The sequence below is a fragment of the Rissa tridactyla genome, chromosome 1 (assembly GCF_028500815.1).
Source record: "Rissa tridactyla isolate bRisTri1 chromosome 1, bRisTri1.patW.cur.20221130, whole genome shotgun sequence".
NCBI classification, from domain to species: Eukaryota; Metazoa; Chordata; class Aves; order Charadriiformes; family Laridae; genus Rissa; species Rissa tridactyla.
Genome location: NC_071466.1, coordinates 218,984,011 through 219,002,797, shown reverse-complemented (window position 1 = coordinate 219,002,797; position 18,787 = coordinate 218,984,011). Strand labels below are relative to the sequence as shown.

At 54.8% G+C, this 18,787-nt stretch overlaps 1 protein-coding gene across 4 annotated transcripts in view; it reads left to right on the top strand.

The window, feature by feature from the left end:
- SHANK3 (SH3 and multiple ankyrin repeat domains 3) overlaps window positions 1-18,787 on the top strand; it is a 383,847-nt gene that overhangs the window by 296,935 nt on the left and 68,125 nt on the right. For all 4 annotated transcript variants that reach the window (XM_054200170.1, XM_054200186.1, XM_054200177.1 and 1 more), the window contains one exon: window positions 8,076-8,200. In XM_054200170.1, the coding sequence (XP_054056145.1) occupies window positions 8,076-8,200 (125 nt within the window). The remainder of the gene's footprint in view (window positions 1-8,075; window positions 8,201-18,787) is intronic.

The window sequence follows — 18,787 nt, the reverse complement described above, 5'->3', positions numbered from 1 at the left end:
GGATTTTCGGTGGGAAGTACCAAGGCAGCTACAGTATTATTTTATTTTTCACTCTGTAAGTGTGTTCCCGGTGAAGTAACTGGGATCTTAACAATTTGCTCTGCTTGAATTAACTTGTAATATCCTTCACTGCTAAGCTTGGCTAGTAATAAAAGTAACTTGTCCAAGAAAAGCAGTATTTGCAAAGAATAGAATAGAATATTTTCAGTTGGAAGGGACCTACACCGATCATCTAGTCCAACTGCCTGGCCTGAAGTTAAAGCATGTTGTTAAGGGCATTGTCCCACTGCCTGTTAAACACTGACAGGCTCGGGGCATCGACCACCTCTCCAGGAAGCCTCTTCCAGAGTCTGGCCAATCTCTCGATAAAGAAATGCTTCCTCACGTCCAGTCTGACCCTCCCCTGGCCCCGCTTTGAACCATTCCCAGGCGTCCTGTCCCTGGGTCCCGGGCAGAAGAGCTCGGCACCTCCCTCCCCACGTCCCTCCTCAGGGAGCTGCAGAGCCATGAGGTCGCTCCTCAGCCTCCTTCTCTCCAAACCAGACCAACCCAGAGTCCTCAGCCGCTCCTCAGAGGACGTGCCTTCCAGCCCGCCGCCAGCTCGGCTGCCCTCCTCTGGGCACGCTCCAGGACCTTCACGTCCTTCTCGAATGGTGGCTCCCAGCACTGCACACAGAGCTCCAGGTGAGGCCGCGCCAGCGCCCAGCACAGCGGGACGTTCCCCTCTCTGGTCGTGCCGTGTCTGATGCCCTCCAGGATGCGGTTTGCCCTCTTGGCCAGGCGTCCCAGGAAGCCTGCATCTTGAAATGAGATCAACTCTGGTGCTGCAAGAGTCAAAATCGGGGCTGGGGTTTACCACATCAGGGCTGCGGGGTGATTCCTCGTGGAGACGGGCAGCCCAGGGCAGAGGCAGCGTGGATGGGCAGGGGAAGAGCCAGCTCTCAGGTCTGGGCAGGCTTCTGGCTGTGGCAGGTGCCACCGGCCCAGCTTTGTGCCATGGATGTCCCTTCAGGATGCCACTGTGACAGAAGGCACCGATGTCTCCCCGGCAGCAGTGGCATGGCGGAGGCATTGCCGGCCCCTCTCGTGGACCCTCCCCTTGGCCGCGGGGGGCTGTCGGTGCCCCTGTGCCGTGGGGCAGGGTCGGGGCGCTGCAGGGCTTTTGTCCTCAGACCCTGCTGCTGAGGGGCCTCTCAAAGCCACCGCGGCACTTCATGGGGACCTGCTCTTCCAAGCTGGCGTCCCTGGTGTGATCAGCCTGGAGAGTGGACTGTTGGGGGCGGGAAATGGCCGCCGTGGTCAAATTGCACAACCGAAGCTGTGGTGTTAACGTGGTCGCTCCTCCAGAGGTACGAACTGTGCTTCCTGAGATTTAAAGTCATGAACTTTTGCAATGAACGGTAGACCTCCTTGTTAGGAAATTTTACCTCATTACCAGCGAGAATTTCTGTAATTTAATTCCAAACCTTTTGATTTAGTTTTGCCTTTGCCAGTTGGATAAGAGCCTCCTTAAATTTTATTTCCTTCCTGGGCAGGGACTTGCAGATGAATTGTCACCGAATTACGTACTTCTGACCTAAAGCTTTGCCGCGGGCTCTGATCTGGAAACAGTATTTTGGAGGGTCTGGTCCCAAGCTGGCTTCTGTGGAGACTGGTCTGTTGCGCTCAGCCTTCGCTCGAGCCTCCGTGAGAGGCAGAGGTCGGGATTGCCAGGCTGCGTGGGGAGTAGTGGTGTCCTCCTCCTCCGGCACCGGGGCTACAACCAGCTCTGGGCACTGCGGGTTGTCCTGGTCGACGCTTCTTGTTCCGTTGGTGTTGGGGCTGTAGGCTAATGGCTGGGCAGCCGAGGAGGCTGAGATTAAGCTAACGAACGGGAGGCAGAGCAGGACTGGACATGATGCGGGAGGTGGGACGTGGCGGCGGGGAGGGAGCTGACAGAGTCACAGGTGGCCCTTTGAGGAATGACGGCATTTCAGGAGCGTGTGAGGGGCGGGGATGCTGTCAGTGGCCAAACTTCACAGGTAACTGACAGGGAATACTGGAACCTTTGGGGGTCGCCTCTCGGTGACACCAGGTGGGGCCAGGATTACCGCGGTAACGGTGTTGGAAATACCAGATTTGAGTGCAGATGTAGCAGAACTGGGGTGCGCGGGGTAAGAGTAGCTAGAGGCAGATTGGTCATTTGGGAGGAAAAGGGCAGCAAAAAGGAGTGTCAAGAACCGGGAAAAAGGGTACCCTGACTGGCATGCCTGGGCTGTTGGGCTGGGGTTTTGGCCGGGGCAGCTCCGTGCGTGATCAGCACAGCCCCGATCAGGCAATACACCGGACCTGTTCTGACCATGGCTGTGTGTCCAGCCTGCTCCTTGGTCTCTGGCTGTCAGCAGAACGACCCCAGGGATAGATCGAGCATCTCGGTGCCGGGTTGGTGCCTGCTCCAGCCCTGTCAGCGTGGGCATCTGTCCACCGCGCCCAACGGCCGGCTTTCAGGGAGGAGCAGGCGGGGAACGCGCCTGAGGTTTGCTCTGAGCCGTCGCTTCGCTGTGGCAGTACGGCTCCGGGGTGTTCTAAAGGCCATGCTGTCTGCAGGCAGCGCGTGGGTGGATGCGTACGGCCGCGCTCGGGCAGGGTGTGCAGCACCGCGTCCCATGCAGGGCTCCATCTCCTGTGACCCCGAGGAGATGGGGGTTTTCCACACCAGGCTGGTGGGCTGGACAGACTGCCGTGGGGACAGCGGGGTGGCAGCCGGGGCTGCTCCCGTAGCAGTGGGTGTTCTGTTCACCCCTTGCCTTTGCCAGTCATTATTCTCCCAGAGGTGCTTCTGCCCCTTTCAGCAGACTCTGGTGGTTTGGAAGCAGATATCCCCACCACCAAGGTCTCCTGCACATGGCATGGTTTGGAGGTGCTCCCTAGGGTTGCTGTCAATGTACATTTCACTCAGTTCTGTTCTGTTGTGAGAACACGTGAGGAAGCATTTCTTTACCAAGAGGGTGGTCAAACCCTGGAAGAGGCTTCCTGGAGAGGTGGTCGATGCCCAGCGCCTGGCAGTGTTCAGGAGGCGTTTGGACAATGCCCTTAATAACATGCTTTAACTTTTGCCCAGCCCTGAACTGGTCAGGCAGTTGGACAGGATGATGCTTGTAGGTCCCTTCCAACTGAAATAGTCTATTTCTATTCTATTCCATTCCATTCCATTCCATTCCAAAATGATGTGCCCGGTACCCTTCAGCTTGACCAGTAAGGCAGGGTTGGGCCTTGGCCCAAGTGCTAAGCTGTCTTTACAACTTTTCTGGCACTTACCCAGGAAATTTTAATTGCTGTGTACTGCAGGAGAAGTTCCTCCCTTTGCGGGTCCTGTGCAGTGCGGCACAGAGCGGCTCGGCACTGGCCAGGTGTGAGCACAGCACTGGTGTGTTTGACTGAAGGAGAGCTACAGGCAGCTGTACGGGGAAAGTTCTGGAACAGGGACGCACAGATTCCCCTGCATTGCCTGAGCCTGCGGGTTAGTCGAGGCGGGTGGGACACCCAGTGCTGGATTGCAGCTCACCTGGAGGTCCCGGCTCCTCCATCCATGGCCTGATGCGGCCGCCGGAGGCCCCTGGAGCAGTGAGCGCTGCAGGCTCACTCTCTGCCTGGAAAAAGGGTGGGTTGGTTTAATTTTACTTGCCCGTTATTAGAGCTTCTTCCTCCTTCCCCATGACCAACTGCTGGGACTTCAGGCAGTAGCAGGGGAGGGTTTCCTCTGCCTACGTTTTCCCCCTCCTCTATTAAATTATGCTTCTAGTATTTGTTTCATAAGGATACAGTTCTGACTTCAGGATGCATTTTCTTGTTTACTGAATTTTTACGGCACTAGTGACACTTTACAAATGGTGTGTCGCGGCATGCAGTTCCTGTAGATATATGGGGCTTCCAGCCCACGGAAAATGGCGTGCCTGGAGTCCTCGTGTTACTCATCAATAACGCAGGTGACAAAATTGGCTGTGAGGCTGGGTTTCCTAGGTTAATTTTATCTGTATTCCCCATCGGTTTGTATCTTTGATTACCAATATGAAAAACGCACCCTCGCGCTATCCCTGGGACGGCTCTGAGCTGTGGTTTGGGATTTCTCCCGTCCGTGGGCCGTCCTCAGCCCCGTGCTGGGGGACGGGGGGCAGCGCTTCTGAACCGTGCAGGGTGGGACTGCGGCGGGGGTGTCTGGAGCCGCTGTGATACCTGGTGCCCTCGCGTCAGGCTCCTTCTCCTGGCTGGGGAACCAGTTAAATGGTCCTCTGCCCAACTCTGACCTCCCCAGGGATCAGGACTCCCACTTAACCTTTTCGTGACTTAATTATGATGCACGTATGATGAGAGGGCAGCACTGGAATGTCGTGCTGATGCTCCTGTTTTGTGAAGTACGGTGCTCATATTCTACGGAGACCGTGTGTCTCATTATCACAGTATAAATAGTTTACATGACATTCAGAGAGCCTGAGTCTTCCCTTTCCTCATTTTCAGAGGCAATGCACAAGGTCTTTCTCACCTTAAACCTCGTATCAGTCTGGGCCTGTGCGTAAGTCAATGGGCACCTGGTTCTGCAGCTACAGTCTGCGGAAAGGTCACGGTTGTGGTTCTTGGAACTTCAGACTGTGGAAAGAACCTGCGGGTCAACACTGATCCGAAGAGCTGCATTTAACGCTGGCGAAGGATTTGGAGAAACCAAATGTTACATTGGCATTTCTAAAAATAGGTGGGATGACTTATCAACTGTTTGCCACTTAAGCTAGTTTCCATCAAAGGAAGAAGTCGTGGAAAGCTGTTGATAAATTTATCTAAGCATAATCAGGTCATTCAGCATATTAACGTCTTGTCAGGCAGACTTTGTCTTGGTCTGGTGCTAGCTGGTGGCTATCTGATTTAGCAGAAAAATCTTGCATAAAAACTGTAAATAAAATAATTAAAAGGTAGTATGGTAAGTGATGGAAATATTTTTATCTGTATAAAATCAGTGTCTGTACACTTTGCACAGATGGAAGGGAATGTAGGTCACATTTACTGGAGTGGCCTGACATCAAAGGAGATGTATGCACGAGATCATCCGCTGACTCGGTAATTAGATCTACTGCTTCATTAGGGTTTTGACACAGCTCTTAAAAAATGCTTTGTTTTGATGATAGACTTAGAGGGATGGATAACTCATCTAGGCCCGTTGACACAATGCAGCATTATCTGTATTGCTAACAACAATAAACCATGCTTTCTCCACACTTCAGCCGAGGTGAGAGCTGGGCCGACAGGGACCTTTGTTGAAGGCTCTGGCCCTTGTTGGGTGTGATACCAGACTAGATAATCGCGGGGTTTTCTGACTTCCTTGTCACGTTTCTCTACGGCGAATGGTTTGTTCAAGCACCATCAGCCACTAAGGAAGAGGTTTGGTGTTTGATTCCTTAGAAGGTTGCCCTGGATCCGTCAGTGCAGTCCCTACGCTAGCAGAGAGTGTCCTTTTACCACTGGCTCGTCTGAACGAAGATGAGACGGTGAATCCTGCACGGACTAAAGATTCATATGAGCAAAAGACACCTCCATCAGTCCGCTGGGAAGCCCTGAGTGAGAGCCTTCAGTTCTCCTGGCCCCGGAATTGCCAGCCCGGGCAGGGTTTGGGGAGCACGTCTCTGGTTTGGATTCCTGGGCTCTGGGTCCATGTGAGCCGGCTGTTCGCGCCGAGGTGGCCTTGCTGTGGCACCTCTTACCAGCCGCCTTTGGCTTCTCTCTCACCTAGGCGAGAATCTCTCTGCTGGAGGGGAGGACAGGACGAGCCCGCGCAGCCAGGCTCTGGGCGCCTCTGGTGCTGGTCTTGTGCTGCTTTGCCAGCCCTTCGTCATGCTCCTGCGTTAATTACCCTGCAGAGAGAGCAATGCAAAGTAACGCATTGCAACATCAAATGGGCCCTCTGCCAGGGATCTGTGTGCACCCCAGTCAAGGCCGCTGGACCTAAGCCTGCTGCTGGTGTGGAGCACCGGACTGAGATGATCTGCGTCCACACCGTCGGCGCCAGAAGCTGTGCCTCACGCTGCAGCCACCCGGTGCGAGTGGCAGTGCCACGCTGTTGGCCAGCCACTGGTCAGCAGCCAAAACGTAGACGTTTCAGGCATGAATGTCTCTTGGTGCGCGACATACGCTGCTTCATTAGGCAAAACAATGGCTTGTTACCCCCATCCCCTCCTGCTGGTTTTAGTGTGTTCCAGAGCTGCTCAGCAGAATGGCTGCTGTCCTGCCGTTACAGGAGAGGACTCGTGCCGTGCAGCTGCGATCTGTTATTCGACAACCGGCCTCGAGCAGCGTGGCTGTCCCAGGAATAATGAAACCCACTCGCTGACACTCCGGCGTGTGTCACACTGTCAGAGCCTGGCTGGGGTTTCCAGCCGCTTGTTCCTCGTGTGTCAGTGCTGCCCGAAGCCCGTGACAGTCAGGGATGGGGAACACCCAGTCCTGGTTCTGCAGGCAGGGAAAACAGATTACCTGGCACGAGCGGTTTCAGGATTGCACCTTCACCCACCCCACACCCAGCTTGCTGAGTGCTCCTCACCTTCATCTTCGTCTTTGAGGCTGCTACCGGCCAAGAACAGCTCCAAAGGCAGCGCAGCGCAGGTGGGTGGAGGTGGCACCATCCCCTCTCTGGTCCTGGGACTGCCACTAGGTGGAGGTGGGGCTGGAAGTGGGTGCTGCTCCCTGGAAGGCTGCACGACCCAGCGGCCGGGTGTCCTGGTGCCGAGAAGCAGCACTTTTCTTGGAAAGACGACTTTGCCCTTTCCTCATCTGTGGCATGGGCGCTCCCCGTCTGTCTGGTAACACATGAAAGCTGGTAGGGAGATGGCATGCCGTTAGAAAGCCGGTAAGGAGACGGCATGCCGTTAGAAAAGGGGTGTCTCGAGCTTCCCCTGGATCTGCTTCAGGTGTGCCCAGTCATACAAGGCCTAGTGAAGAAGTCCTCGCTGATCCAGCGCTATGGTCTTGTGTGGCAACACACAAATCCCCGCTGCACCCAAGCAGGTACACAGGCAGCAGCTCTGTTCACAACACACAAAGGGGAAAATAAAAATCTTCTCGGAAAAATATGACCAGCCCCTGAAGCAGCCGCAGTCGATATACTCTGTGCTGGGGACAGCAGCCCCTCTGGGTATAACTGGTAGTTTCAGGTGACCAGAGTCTGGCCAGATGTGTAAAGAGTAGCTGTGGCCTTTCTGCATCATTTCTGTGATGGATCTGATGTTTCTGAACACCTGCATCAGTCTCCTCTTGATAAACAGATGAAGGAAGCTTTTTCCTCCGTCACACAAGCTCCGCTCTGCTCTTAGTTGGGCGTCCCCCTTGCAAAATGCCTTCCTCCTGGACGGGCAGTGAAGCAGGAGGGGCTGGAGCCGGGTAATGTAAGCGCACTGCCTGGGTCCATCTGAGAGAGTCCCTTCCCGGGAAATGGTGTTCTTTTGGGGGCAGGACCAGGTTTTCCAACCAGGAATGCAATTAAAACCTCACTGATGAAGAATGGAGTTCATTTATAGATGTCCGTCAACAAGTGGCCCTCTGCTCCTGAGCTGACGGTCTCCTGTAGGACCAGTAGGAGCGAGCCACCCGCCTCTCTGGGGTGCTGGAGGCCGTGTCACATCTGCAGTGGCACAGGTGGATGGGGCACGTGGTTTTTTCTCAGCTGACTATGAGGGAGGCCTGGAGCCGCTAACTCAGGTGTAGACACCGGAGGAGCGCGTTACCCCGCTCCTGGCATCGTTCATCGATGTTGTTCTCGTTTCGTCTGCGGTACTGGGAGATGGATGGGGCTTTAGGGACCTTGTGGGAGCATACGTGACTCTGGGAGTCACACGTGTCCGGGAGGCTCTGTGGCCATCTCAGGCGTAAGCCGATGAACGCTGTAGACAGGTAGCACTAGCTCTGGTTCCTGCATTGAAGCCAAGCTGAGCCTTGCGTACGTGGTCGTTCTAAACCAATATGTAGAGGTTTTCCTGGGCTCCTGGGCATCCTTGTCCCGGCTGCTGCTTGCTTTTAGCCACACTGTCTCAATCTCTCTCTCTCTCTCTTTTTTGTAGCTGAAACCCCAATTGAGGAGTTCACCCCAACCCCAGCCTTCCCAGCGCTCCAGTACCTGGAATCAGTGGATGTGGAAGGTGTCGCTTGGAGAGCAGGGCTTCGGACGGGAGACTTTCTGATTGAGGTGAGCCTGGACGCGCGGCAGGAGAGTGACCGATGGCAGCCAGCAGCATCTTCCTCTGCGGGACCAGGGCCTGTGTCTTGCACAAAATTATTTTCCTTTATAAGGTGTTTTGAGACCTGGGTAATAATTGCTACTGAAATGCCTGCTGCCTGGGTGTCTTGATGAAAAAATGTTCTTCAGGTACAATAATTCAAGCAGATACGTGCTCTCCGTGCTAGAAAATGAGTTGACAGGTTCCCTTCTGCTAACTGAAATTAGAGGGAAAATGGAGGTTGGAGAAAAGCCTCATTAGATGCCCTCTCTGGAGACCAATCAGGATTGTTTTGTACCGATACTCGTTACAGCTTTGCCCGGTGTGGTGCAAGTATTGGGGTCTGTAGAGCAGAAAGAGATGGACCGGGTTGGTAGGGCTCTGCTCCTGTACTGCCCCGTGGCCCCTTCCCTTTCTGGAGAAGGCGATGTTGGACTCTGCTCGCAGCCGGCTGGGTTTTCCTGGGTGTGTTTAAAAGAAAGGAAAGGAAGGATTAGAGTCACCGGCAGCTTCACGTTAAACAAGTGGCTGGAGGCTCAGCAGCAAGGCACGGCGGGGTGGAACAGAGGGTGCGGGTTCCCGGGGCACGGGCAGGAGAAAACTGGGACCGGGCTCTGAAGCTGGTGGGCAGGTCTCCAGCGCTCGCTTCCTCCTGCAGCTTGGCGTTATTATTATTGTCTGTATTGGTGTATGCGCAGAAGCTCAGTGAGGGGCCAGGAGAAGGCTGTGGTGGGTGCTGCGTGGTGGGTGCTGCGTGGTGGGGACGCCTGGGCAGTGCGGGGGTGACGGCGTGTCCCAGCGCAGGCTCCCGCGCCTCTGCTGGCCATCCCTGGGCAGAGGGGGGACACTGCAAGGAGCAGCCTGGGCACATGGGCTGCTCCATCGTGTAGTGAACCCGGCAGAGGAGAGTTCGAAGGAGTGATTTAAAAGAGAGCGATAGCATTGATTTATAGGGACTCTCCTCGCTCTAGGAGGAACGTGCAGGAGACATCAGGGTGGTACTTGCAAGTGAAAATTATGCTCAGAATCCATGCCAAATGGGTACGGTATGAATAGGCCAAGTCTGCTTTTCTCGAAGCCAGAGAAAAGGCTGTTACAATAAGGCAGCAGAAAAATGATTAAAGTGTTTGTGCATCACTCAGTCAAATGCCCGTTTCCGTCCCTTAATTGTAAAGGGATCCCAGGGAGTTTGGGTGAAACGGAGATGTGTGCGCTGTCGGTGCAGGAAGGGCTGTGAGATGAATCCTGCCCCTTCCAAGGGCACGACGGCGGCAGAAGAGGTGGAGTGAAGCCGAATAGACACCGAGTCTGTGAAGCGAGCATGTGTTAGATGGGAAGGGGAACTTTGTGTGAAGGTTTGAGGTGGGTGGCATGGTTGGGCTTCGCTGCGAGTCTCGTCACAGCGAGTGCCGAGCGGCACCATCCATACAGTCTGAGGAGGGGCTGGCATCCCGTGGGACTTTGCTTTCCCACGTCTTCCCATGCAACAATCGTAAGGCTTTAAGCCCAGTAATGCAGTCTATGCAATCTGCGCTGGTCCGTCGTGGCGGTGGTGGTGTGGTGCAGGCTGTGGTCGTGCGTGGCGTGAGGCAAGGTGGACTCTGGTTGTGGAAGTGCTCCTGGGCAGCTCAGCTGCTGCTTTCGCTCTGCAGCCTGAAGCTTTCACTGGAAAATGCTGTCTTCTCCAGGGGTGGTCGTCACCACTCTACTGGGCCGTTGGGCGGTGCACCCTGGAGCTCCCGGCAGTGCTCTGTGGGATCATCCTAGCACTACTTTTTCCACAGTGAGTACCTGAGAGTGATGGACGTTGGGTGCGTAGTTGGTGGAAAGCCCGTGCCCGACGCAGGGATGGCTCTGGAGTGTCCGTGCCGAGGTGCTGCCTGTGCCTCACCCCAGACGAGGAGTCCCAGGGCTGGAGCGGTGCCCGCACGCGTGACCCTGCTGCAGGGCCGGGGGGGACTGACGGCCACGTGCGGGACGTGGGGCCACGTGCTGCCAGGAGCACAGGGAACCCCACGGCTGGAAGGGGAGAGGGGAGCCGGGTTTGGGGACCTCTCCACAGAGGTGCAGGTCAGCACTTGGCCTTACTTCCAGTGGGAAGAGCACACCTCTCCTCCACTGTCCTTTCTGCCGCTGGTGGGGCCCAGATTTGCCCTCTGCACCAAACCTCTGGAGAGCAGCTCCCGGGGAGGCCGTTTGCACCATCCGTCCCACGCGTGAGCACGGTTCTTGCAGCCGGAAAGTCCCCAAAAGCTGCAGCAGGAGGGTGCTGGTGAGGGCTGTGTGCCCCAAATAGCCTGGTGCATCTTCGGCAGCCTCTAAAGAATGTCGGTGAAGAACCAATTGTCATAAACCTGGCAAAACCGTTATAGCGCTGGTACTTTTTCTGATACGTAGTATTAGAAACATTACAAAGCAAGGAAGAATTTCAAATGCGTATAAAGCCACGTGGGGTGCGAGGAGGAGGCAGGGCAGCCTCATCCCAGCTGAGACTCGCAGTCCCCCTCCCCTCCCTCCCAGTTTGGATGTTTAGCTGCAGAATAAGCGTCTTTGTATGGTAACCTGCCCTCAGCGCGTTACCGTTCCCTTTGGATCAGCCGGCTGAGCCGGCTTCCCCTCTGGCTGCCTGATCATTAAATCTCTGGCAAGCGGAGCAATAGGCGCGTGTGGTTTCCCTGGGAAGGGAGCTGGAGGTGGGTTCAGAACGAGCGCAGCAGCTTTGCCGCAATGTAAAGCCACATCCTGAGGGCGATATTCGGGAAGGGACGTGGTGTGCTATAGCTGGAACCCTTGCACAGGTCTCCGCGACCGTCTTCAGCCGGTCCCAGTGTACGGATTAGGGATGCATTAAATTTAGATCGAAGGTGCATGGGCATTTTAAGTTTGAGACTTCATTTCTAGCCTTGTAACTTGGAGCCTGAGACCGTCTCTTGCTGAAATTAATGTTTAGTCTTTTAACTTTAAAGCTTTCTGACTGTTGGAGATCAGTGCTGGACAGCCGGGTGCATGGAAGGTGCTTTCACATTGGAGTTAGCAAATCCAAAAAAAGTGGAGGTGGGAAGCCCTGAGAGGCGTTTGCAGGCGGAGAAGTGTTTGGTGACAGTGACGGTCTCCACGTGAGAGCTGGCCTTGCCCAGCGGTGGGGAGCAGCTCTGCCGATACCACCAAACGGCTCCTTCATGCCAGGAGCAGGGATGCTGCTTACAGCCCTGACCTGCCCTAGTCTTCCTCACGTGAATTCGGCAACTAAAGCAGCTTCTGAAGCCGGCAGAGGGGTGGCCGTGGATGCTGGAGGCAGTCTGGCGGGTGCTCCAGCAGTTCCCTTTGGGGAAGGAGTGAGAAGTGTTTCTGTGTGCCTTGGCGTGAGGAGCCGGCAGAGCCGCCCGCCCCCTTGTACGCCAGCTGGTGGTGACCTGAAAGAGGCAGCAAAGGCCAGAGGAGGAGGCCTGCAGGGGGGAATCTGCCCCCAGACGGGGAGCGAAGCTTCAGACAAATTCAGCATTCAGCCTTGAGGCTTTTTGACTGATGAATACCAACCTATAACAACTCTAGTACAGGACCTGGCACGTACCAGGTTCAACTGCAATGTCCCAGCCCTCTGGTCAAGCCTGATGTGCCACTCTGCTTCCTCGTCCTTTTTAGCCTTTCATTTCTCACCAGCTCCTTCCGTAGGAATGGGGGGCCTAGACTGGGCTAAGGCGACCGGCTGAACCTGCTTGGTCGGCAGGTCGGGGTGCGTTGACCCTGGCTTTGTCCGTGAGATCCATGGGATGGCTGTACGGGCTTCAGACTACGCATTTGACGAGTGTTGGTGTCCTCACCTGATACTTTCTTCAGCAAGACTGGTCTCTGTTTGTGTTTAACTGGGAAACCTCTGCCTGATTCTGGGAACGTGGGAAGTTTCACCAGACCCCTCCAGGAGGAGCAGACAATCTTAAAGAAGGAAAGTGAGAGCTCCCTGGTGACTGTCGGGAGCTTTAAATCCAGTCGCCCGGTAGATGCAGGGCTGCTGCAGCTCCTCGTTCCCCGGTTCGGTCAGTGGCCGGGCTGAGCGCGCGTTCCCGATGGGGACACGTACACACGTATGCACAATATACACATACACACACAGTCTGCCACACGGATCAGAAAACACACCGCATTGTGCAAAGACAAACAGCAAAATCAGCCTGAGCGAAGAATGTATATATACATATATATATATATATATACACACACATATATATGTATACGTTGCGCCAGGGGAGGTTTAGGATGGATATTAGGAAAAATGTTTACACTGAAAGGGTTATTAAGCACTGGACCAGGCTGCCCAGGGCAGTGGTGGAGGCACCGTCCCTGGAGGGATTTCAAAGCCGGGCAGACGCGGTGCTTAGAGATATGGGTCAGTGGTGGTTTCTGTCAGAGTTGGGTTGATGGTTGGGCTCGATGATCTGAAAGGTCCCTTCCAACCTGGGCAATTCTATGACTCTCTGATTCTCTATGTGTGTGCAATATGGATGCCTCCAGTAGCTGGCCTTGGACCTCCAGTCTGGCCAGTGCCTGGCCCCTAGCTCCTCCAGTCTCCCCAGTTGCTGGCACCTGAGTGTGTGAACCCCTGAGACCCACATCCCCACCCCGCTTGCTGGTGGTTGGATTTCATGACACATCTGCACACACACGTGCACCCACACGTGCGCTGTATCCCCAGGCCTTAGGCACTTGGTCTGTCCAGCAGCTGGTCTCCAGTCCTCAGGGCACAGGCACACACAGACCCAGACCAGTCTCCCTGGCAGCTGCTCCAGACACCGAGCCTTACCAGTAGCTGACTCTCAAACCCACAGGTCAGTCTGGTCCCTCCAGTAGCAAATTCCCAGACCTCCAGTCCCTCCAGTACCTGCCCCAGGTCTATGGCCTCTGTGATACCTGGCTCCAAACCTCTTATCCTACTCGCTGGCCAGTCCAGCTTGATGATTCCTCACCAGTAATTGCACCTACGTGTACATTGACGTACATGCATGCAGTCCGGTCTCTGGAGTGTCTGGTACCCCAGTACCTGTGGGACCCCACCACCCACGGCCCCTTCCCCGGCTGCTGGCAGTGATACCTTCGTGCACACACACACAGATACGCCACATGGAGCTCAGCCTCACCCAGCGGGAGCGCGGGGCCGAGACACGGCAGACTGCGGCGCCCAGGCGCAGGGATGGCCAGACAACCTGGTACGCTCGACTGGCCTCTTCCACGCTCTTCTCCCTTTGTTCTCCTGTCCTTGCTCTTGCCCGATCCACCATCATCCCTCCTTTCTCCAACCTTTGGTTCTTTGACTAAGCATCTTGGTAGGTCTGGCACAATCCCGGAACGCTCCTCCTGGCATCCCGAAATGAGTCCCACACCCCGACTGGCAGTAGTTCCCCTCGCTCCGCAGGGTGACCAGGAGAGACCCTCTCCCACCGACTCATCCCGGAATGAGTCCCACACCCCGACCGGCAGTAGTTCCCCTCGATCCGCAGGGTGACCAGGAGAGACCCTCTCCCACCGACTCATCCCGTGGGTCCAGGCGCAGACCAGGGCTGACCCTCCCGCCGTGGCCCTGGGGGTAGCTGAGCCGGGGTGCAATGACTCCGGTCAGGTCATGGGGGTTCCTCCAGCTGTCGTTGTTCCTCTGCTTCGTTATGACTATGGTGATTAGCCTTTGATCACAGAATCCAACAGTAACAGCCCATCATCCCATCTGCAGCCTGTTCGTATTCATGTACGCTGCCTGCTCACCCCTCTCTGGTGGGACTTATCTCCTGCTGATCCACGTTTTACTGCCCAGCTCCCTTACGCTTCTCCAGCTCAGATTGTCTTCTGGCTGTGGCAGAGGGAGCCTGGAGCTGCGGAGAGACGTAACCTCAGTCCTACAATGCCACCTATCAACAGAAATTCAAGCATCAGAAGAAGCGTGCTTAAAATTTTGCCCTCACAGCCGAGTCCCTTCCAGCAGCCGAGTGCCCAGGCTTCCGAAAGAAGTCTTGGCAGCTCTAAAGTGCCGTAATAGACTGGAATATCTGGCCCTTTCTCTCCTTCCGCAGAGAGATACCATCTCTTTTTTCCTCGCCTTCTGGGCTCGTTGCTTTTTCTGCTCTCCTTTGTTGTGCTTCAAATCCCCTCTCTCAGGAGGCCTACACACTTAAGCCTTCTCTCCGTGTTGGAGTGAACAGGTTCGTTTTTTAATCCCAGGAAAGCATGTGGAGTGGTCACAAGTGCTAAATCTCCTGCTTTTTGTGTTGACTCAGCCCCTGCTTACTGCGGTGTATTTTGGGTGGGAATCTGGTCCCAGTTTTATTACTGCAGAAGATTTTACGCCTTGTCTCGGTTGTAAGCGTGTAGGGGAGCTGTCAGGTGCCCGGCCCTGGTTGTCCTGACCCCTTGAGTGCCATGCTCACAGCCGAAATCCTGCCTGGAGGAGAAGAAAGCCTGCAAGAGAGGGAGGGACACGCAGGGCAGAGGGCTGCATCGCGCACTGCCTTCCTCTGCGCCTCTCTCCGTAGGGAGCCTGCATGGAGACGTCCCGCTGGACTTCTCCGCCCCGGGCTGCCCGAGGCAGAGAACGGGCAGGACACGGGCAGCCCCTCGGCGTGCCAGGGGATCCAGCTGAGTTGCCTGCGTTTGTCTTGCAATCCTTCAGCATTTCCCCATGAGCTCGCTCTTGGTCTTAGTTTTTCATTTCCTTCATAGCCCCTTCACTTAACTTCATGAGCCCCATCTCTCCTTTTTTGTCCCCTCCATGGCCATTCCCCCAGGCTCTGGTTGTGCCTTCAGGTGGCCACACTCACTGCTTCGGTCATTTACCTGGCAGACGCCCAGAGGCCTCCAAAATGTGCATCTGCCCAGGTTTCAAGAAACGCAGTGCAGGTGAACCTCCAGCAGAAACTGCTCAGCATCTTTGCTATCTGCTGATCCAGCAGCCAAAGGACCCTCTTTTGCAGATTCTTATGCTAAAATAAATACGTGAACATGAGTTGTTTTGTATCATCAGGCCTTCTAAAGAAAGATCGTCGGTTCATCACCAGTGAGAAGGCTGCCCTTTCTTCCTGGTGACTAACCCTCCCATCTGCGACGAGTGTGATTCAGAGCAGCCACGGGCAGACCAGCCTGTGTTGGGTGACATGGGCAGAAGATTCCCAGGGCTTCTGCCTGCTTGGGGCAGACGGATCAGAGGCATCAAGCTCTGCCCTTGATCTTCCAGCGCTGAGATCACCACCCCTCACCCTCTCTCCCACGGCATTTCTATGTATAGAAATAGCTCGATAAGTAACCTCAGTGTTTGCTCAGCATCTCTTTTAGCCGCAGTTCCATCATGTGCGCTCCAAGTGGGGTGGTTGGAGGACGGGTCTAACGTGAAGCCAAGCGGCTGCTTTTCTGCGGATGGTTTGGCGGACACCAGCTTGTCAGTGTTGTTGCTCGCATTTCAACACCCAGGCGCCGGCTGTCCATGGGGCACTTTAATTTCCTAAATACTGCTGTGGCCCTACAATCCCCAGGGCTGCTGCAACAACACAGGCACAGATGATCTCAGTACGCGGCCTTTGGTCGAGATCTATGGTGGGACTCTTCTCACCTCACTTCAGGCTTCGTCTGCCTGGGTGTCTGCACCTACCTGCCTCCTCTAGTCCACCGGTTCTGCCTGTGGAGGCCAGATGAACATGGAGATGGCATTCGGGGAGTAGCGAATTCATCTCACCTAGCCTGGGGTCTGCCTTAGCATGTGACGAATCTGGTGGATTGACTGACCAGCTCTCCCCTGACCAGACAGGGATCCCAGGGCAGCTTCTTCCAGGGTAGGTGCCCATCTTGTGGACAGCACGTTCTGCCAGGGGAGTCCCAGCACGGCGGGCTCTGGCAAAAGGCAGATTATTCTGTAGCACTACGGGTCAGAAATACCAGACGTGGAGCAGCTCCTTGGAGCATTTAGTTTTTCTTCACTGTGCTGTCGGGGGTTTCTCTTGGAGGAACTGCTGGAGTCCAAGTGCTATCAACACTATGGGTAGAGCTGCACTGGTACTTCTCAGGTTCATGGGTGGCAAAGCCTTGGCAACAAACCAGCGATGCCTCTCCAACGTGAAGTCAGAGGATTTTGTGGCGTCCGTGTGCTCTGAGGTGCTGAGCTCTCTGGAGGCTCCGAAGTAGCACTGAGATCACTGTGAGTCTGTCCTGTTTGCTGTCCTCCGCCAGCAGCCATAGGAGAAGGAAACCCTTCCTGGACACAGTGCTTTCATATGGAGATTCAGTCTTTGGCCGTGACTCTGAGCATGTTATTTCCGTGGCCTCCAGAAGAGATCTGGTTCGTTTCCCCCGTCCCCAGGGTGCTCACTTGCTCATTGCAGTCCATCTGTCTCACAGAAGTCATCTCCAGTTCGTGGTGGACCAAGATCTTTAATAGCACAAGGTTTCTCTCTCAGCTCTAAGACTCTCCTCAAGCCCATCACTGCGGAGGGCATCGTGTCTAGGCGTGTTGAGCCATGTGGCAGCAGGTGAGCGTGTTACACCATACCCCAGGCCCTCTGCTGCACATGGGGCCTGGCTTTGTTCTGTGCATGGTCCTCAAAGCCGTACTGTGACTGTGTTGCTAGAGATGCCTCCATCAGCTGTGCCTCAACGGTGGCAGGATGTCACCAGCCTCTGCTGAGTACATGAGCTTTTCTTTGCTTCCCCTATTGCTGCAACTACCTCACTTGCTGCTGAGTGCACCTCTGCAGCATCTCCGCTCTCCCAGATGGTTTTTCTTAACTCTCTTTGGAAACTGCAACTTTTCACTCGGTGGCCTGGATGTCAGGTGGCTCTGAAGACTGTTCATTTCCTGTGAGAAATCACAGAATCACAGAATCTTCAGAGTTGGAAGGGACGTCTAGAGATCACCTAGTCCCGCTCCCCTGCTAAAGCAGGATTGCCCAGAGCACATCCCTCAGGGCTGCATCCAGGCGAGTCTTGAAAACCTCCAGAGAAGGGGACTCCACACCCTCCCTGGGCAGCCTGTTCCAGTGCTCTGTCACCCTCACTGTAAAGACGTTTTTCCATGTATTTGAACAGAACTTCCTATGTTCCAACTTGTGCCCATTGCCCCTTGTCCTGTCACTGGGAACCATTGAAAAGAGCCTGGCTCTGTCCTCCTTCAGCCCACCCTTTAGATACTCGTATGCCATAATAAGGTCTCCCCTCAGCCTTCTCTTCTCCAGGCTAAAGAGTCCCAGCTCTCTCAGCCTTTCCTCATCAGGGAGATGCTCCAGTCCCTCAATCATCTTAGTTGCCCTACGCTGGACCCGCTCCAGTAGTTCCCTGTCCCTCTGGAACTGGGGAGCCCAAAACTGGACACAGTACTCCAGTCGTGGCCTCACCAGTGCAGAGTAGAGGGGGAGAATGACCTCCTTCGACCTACTGGCCACAGTCTTCCCTATGCAGCCCAGGATGCCATTGGCCTTTTTGGCAACAAGGGCACATTGATGGCTCATGGATAATTTACTGTCTACCAGGACCCCCAGATCCTTCTCCTCAGAACTACTTCCCAGCAGGTCCACCCCTAACCTGTACTGGTGCTTAGCATTCTTCCTCCCCAGGTGCAGGACCCTACACTTGCTTTTGTTGAACCTCATGAGGTTCCTCTCTGCCCAGCTCTCCAGCCTGTCCAGGTCACGCTGGATGGCAGCACGGCCCTCTGGAGTGTCAGCCACCCCTCCCAGTTTGGTATCATCAGCGAACTTGCTGAGGATACACTCCTGGCTGAGGAAATACTCCTTTTAGTAACAGAAAGACAATTAGCAGATGCGGTTTTGTGGCTTGATGGACCATATTTTCAGCCTGAGATATGGTCAAATCCTTATCCAATGTAGAAACTTGTGTCCCAGTTACACACGGGTGTTTTTTACATCCTAAAATGGAGGGATTTTCTCTTAGTTCCCTGAGCATGTGTCTCAGTAGTGTTTCCAAATATCTTTTAATGGGAAAGTGGAGAGAATATTGTCCTATCGCTCCTTGTCAGGGCTCTCTGGGGATCTTTGAGGGTTTTTCCATCAATTCATTACTCTTTTTTATAGTGAAACCGTAAGTTTAGGCTGATCTTCCTCCTGAGACAGTGTTTGAAGACACAGCTCTATGTTCTTTCCTCTGCATAGAAGTGCTGGTTGGAAGGGTTCTCTGAGATCCTGCTCGGAGAAGGACTGCATTAGGTCGGCTGTGCCTCTGTCCTGCCAACCCTCAGGAACCTTCTGCAGGAGGCCGTCTGCAGGGTGGTGGTGCTGCTGTCCTTCTGGTGGCCTCTTCTGGGGCTGTACTGCACTGCTGGGAAAGTTTTTTTTGCTAAAGTCTGAGTCCAACCTGAACCTCCCAAACCACAATTTTTGGCTGTTGGCCATGTTCGTTACATGACCTGCTACTTCCAGGAGGAGTTGCGCTCCGTCATCTTTGTCAGTGCCCTGTAGGCAGTTGTAGGCTGCTTGCTTGCTTTTGTCATGCCATCTTGGTCTGGACCCTCTTCAGTCTCTCCCCATCTCTCTTGAACTCCACGACCAAAACCCGAACACAATATTCCAGGTGCG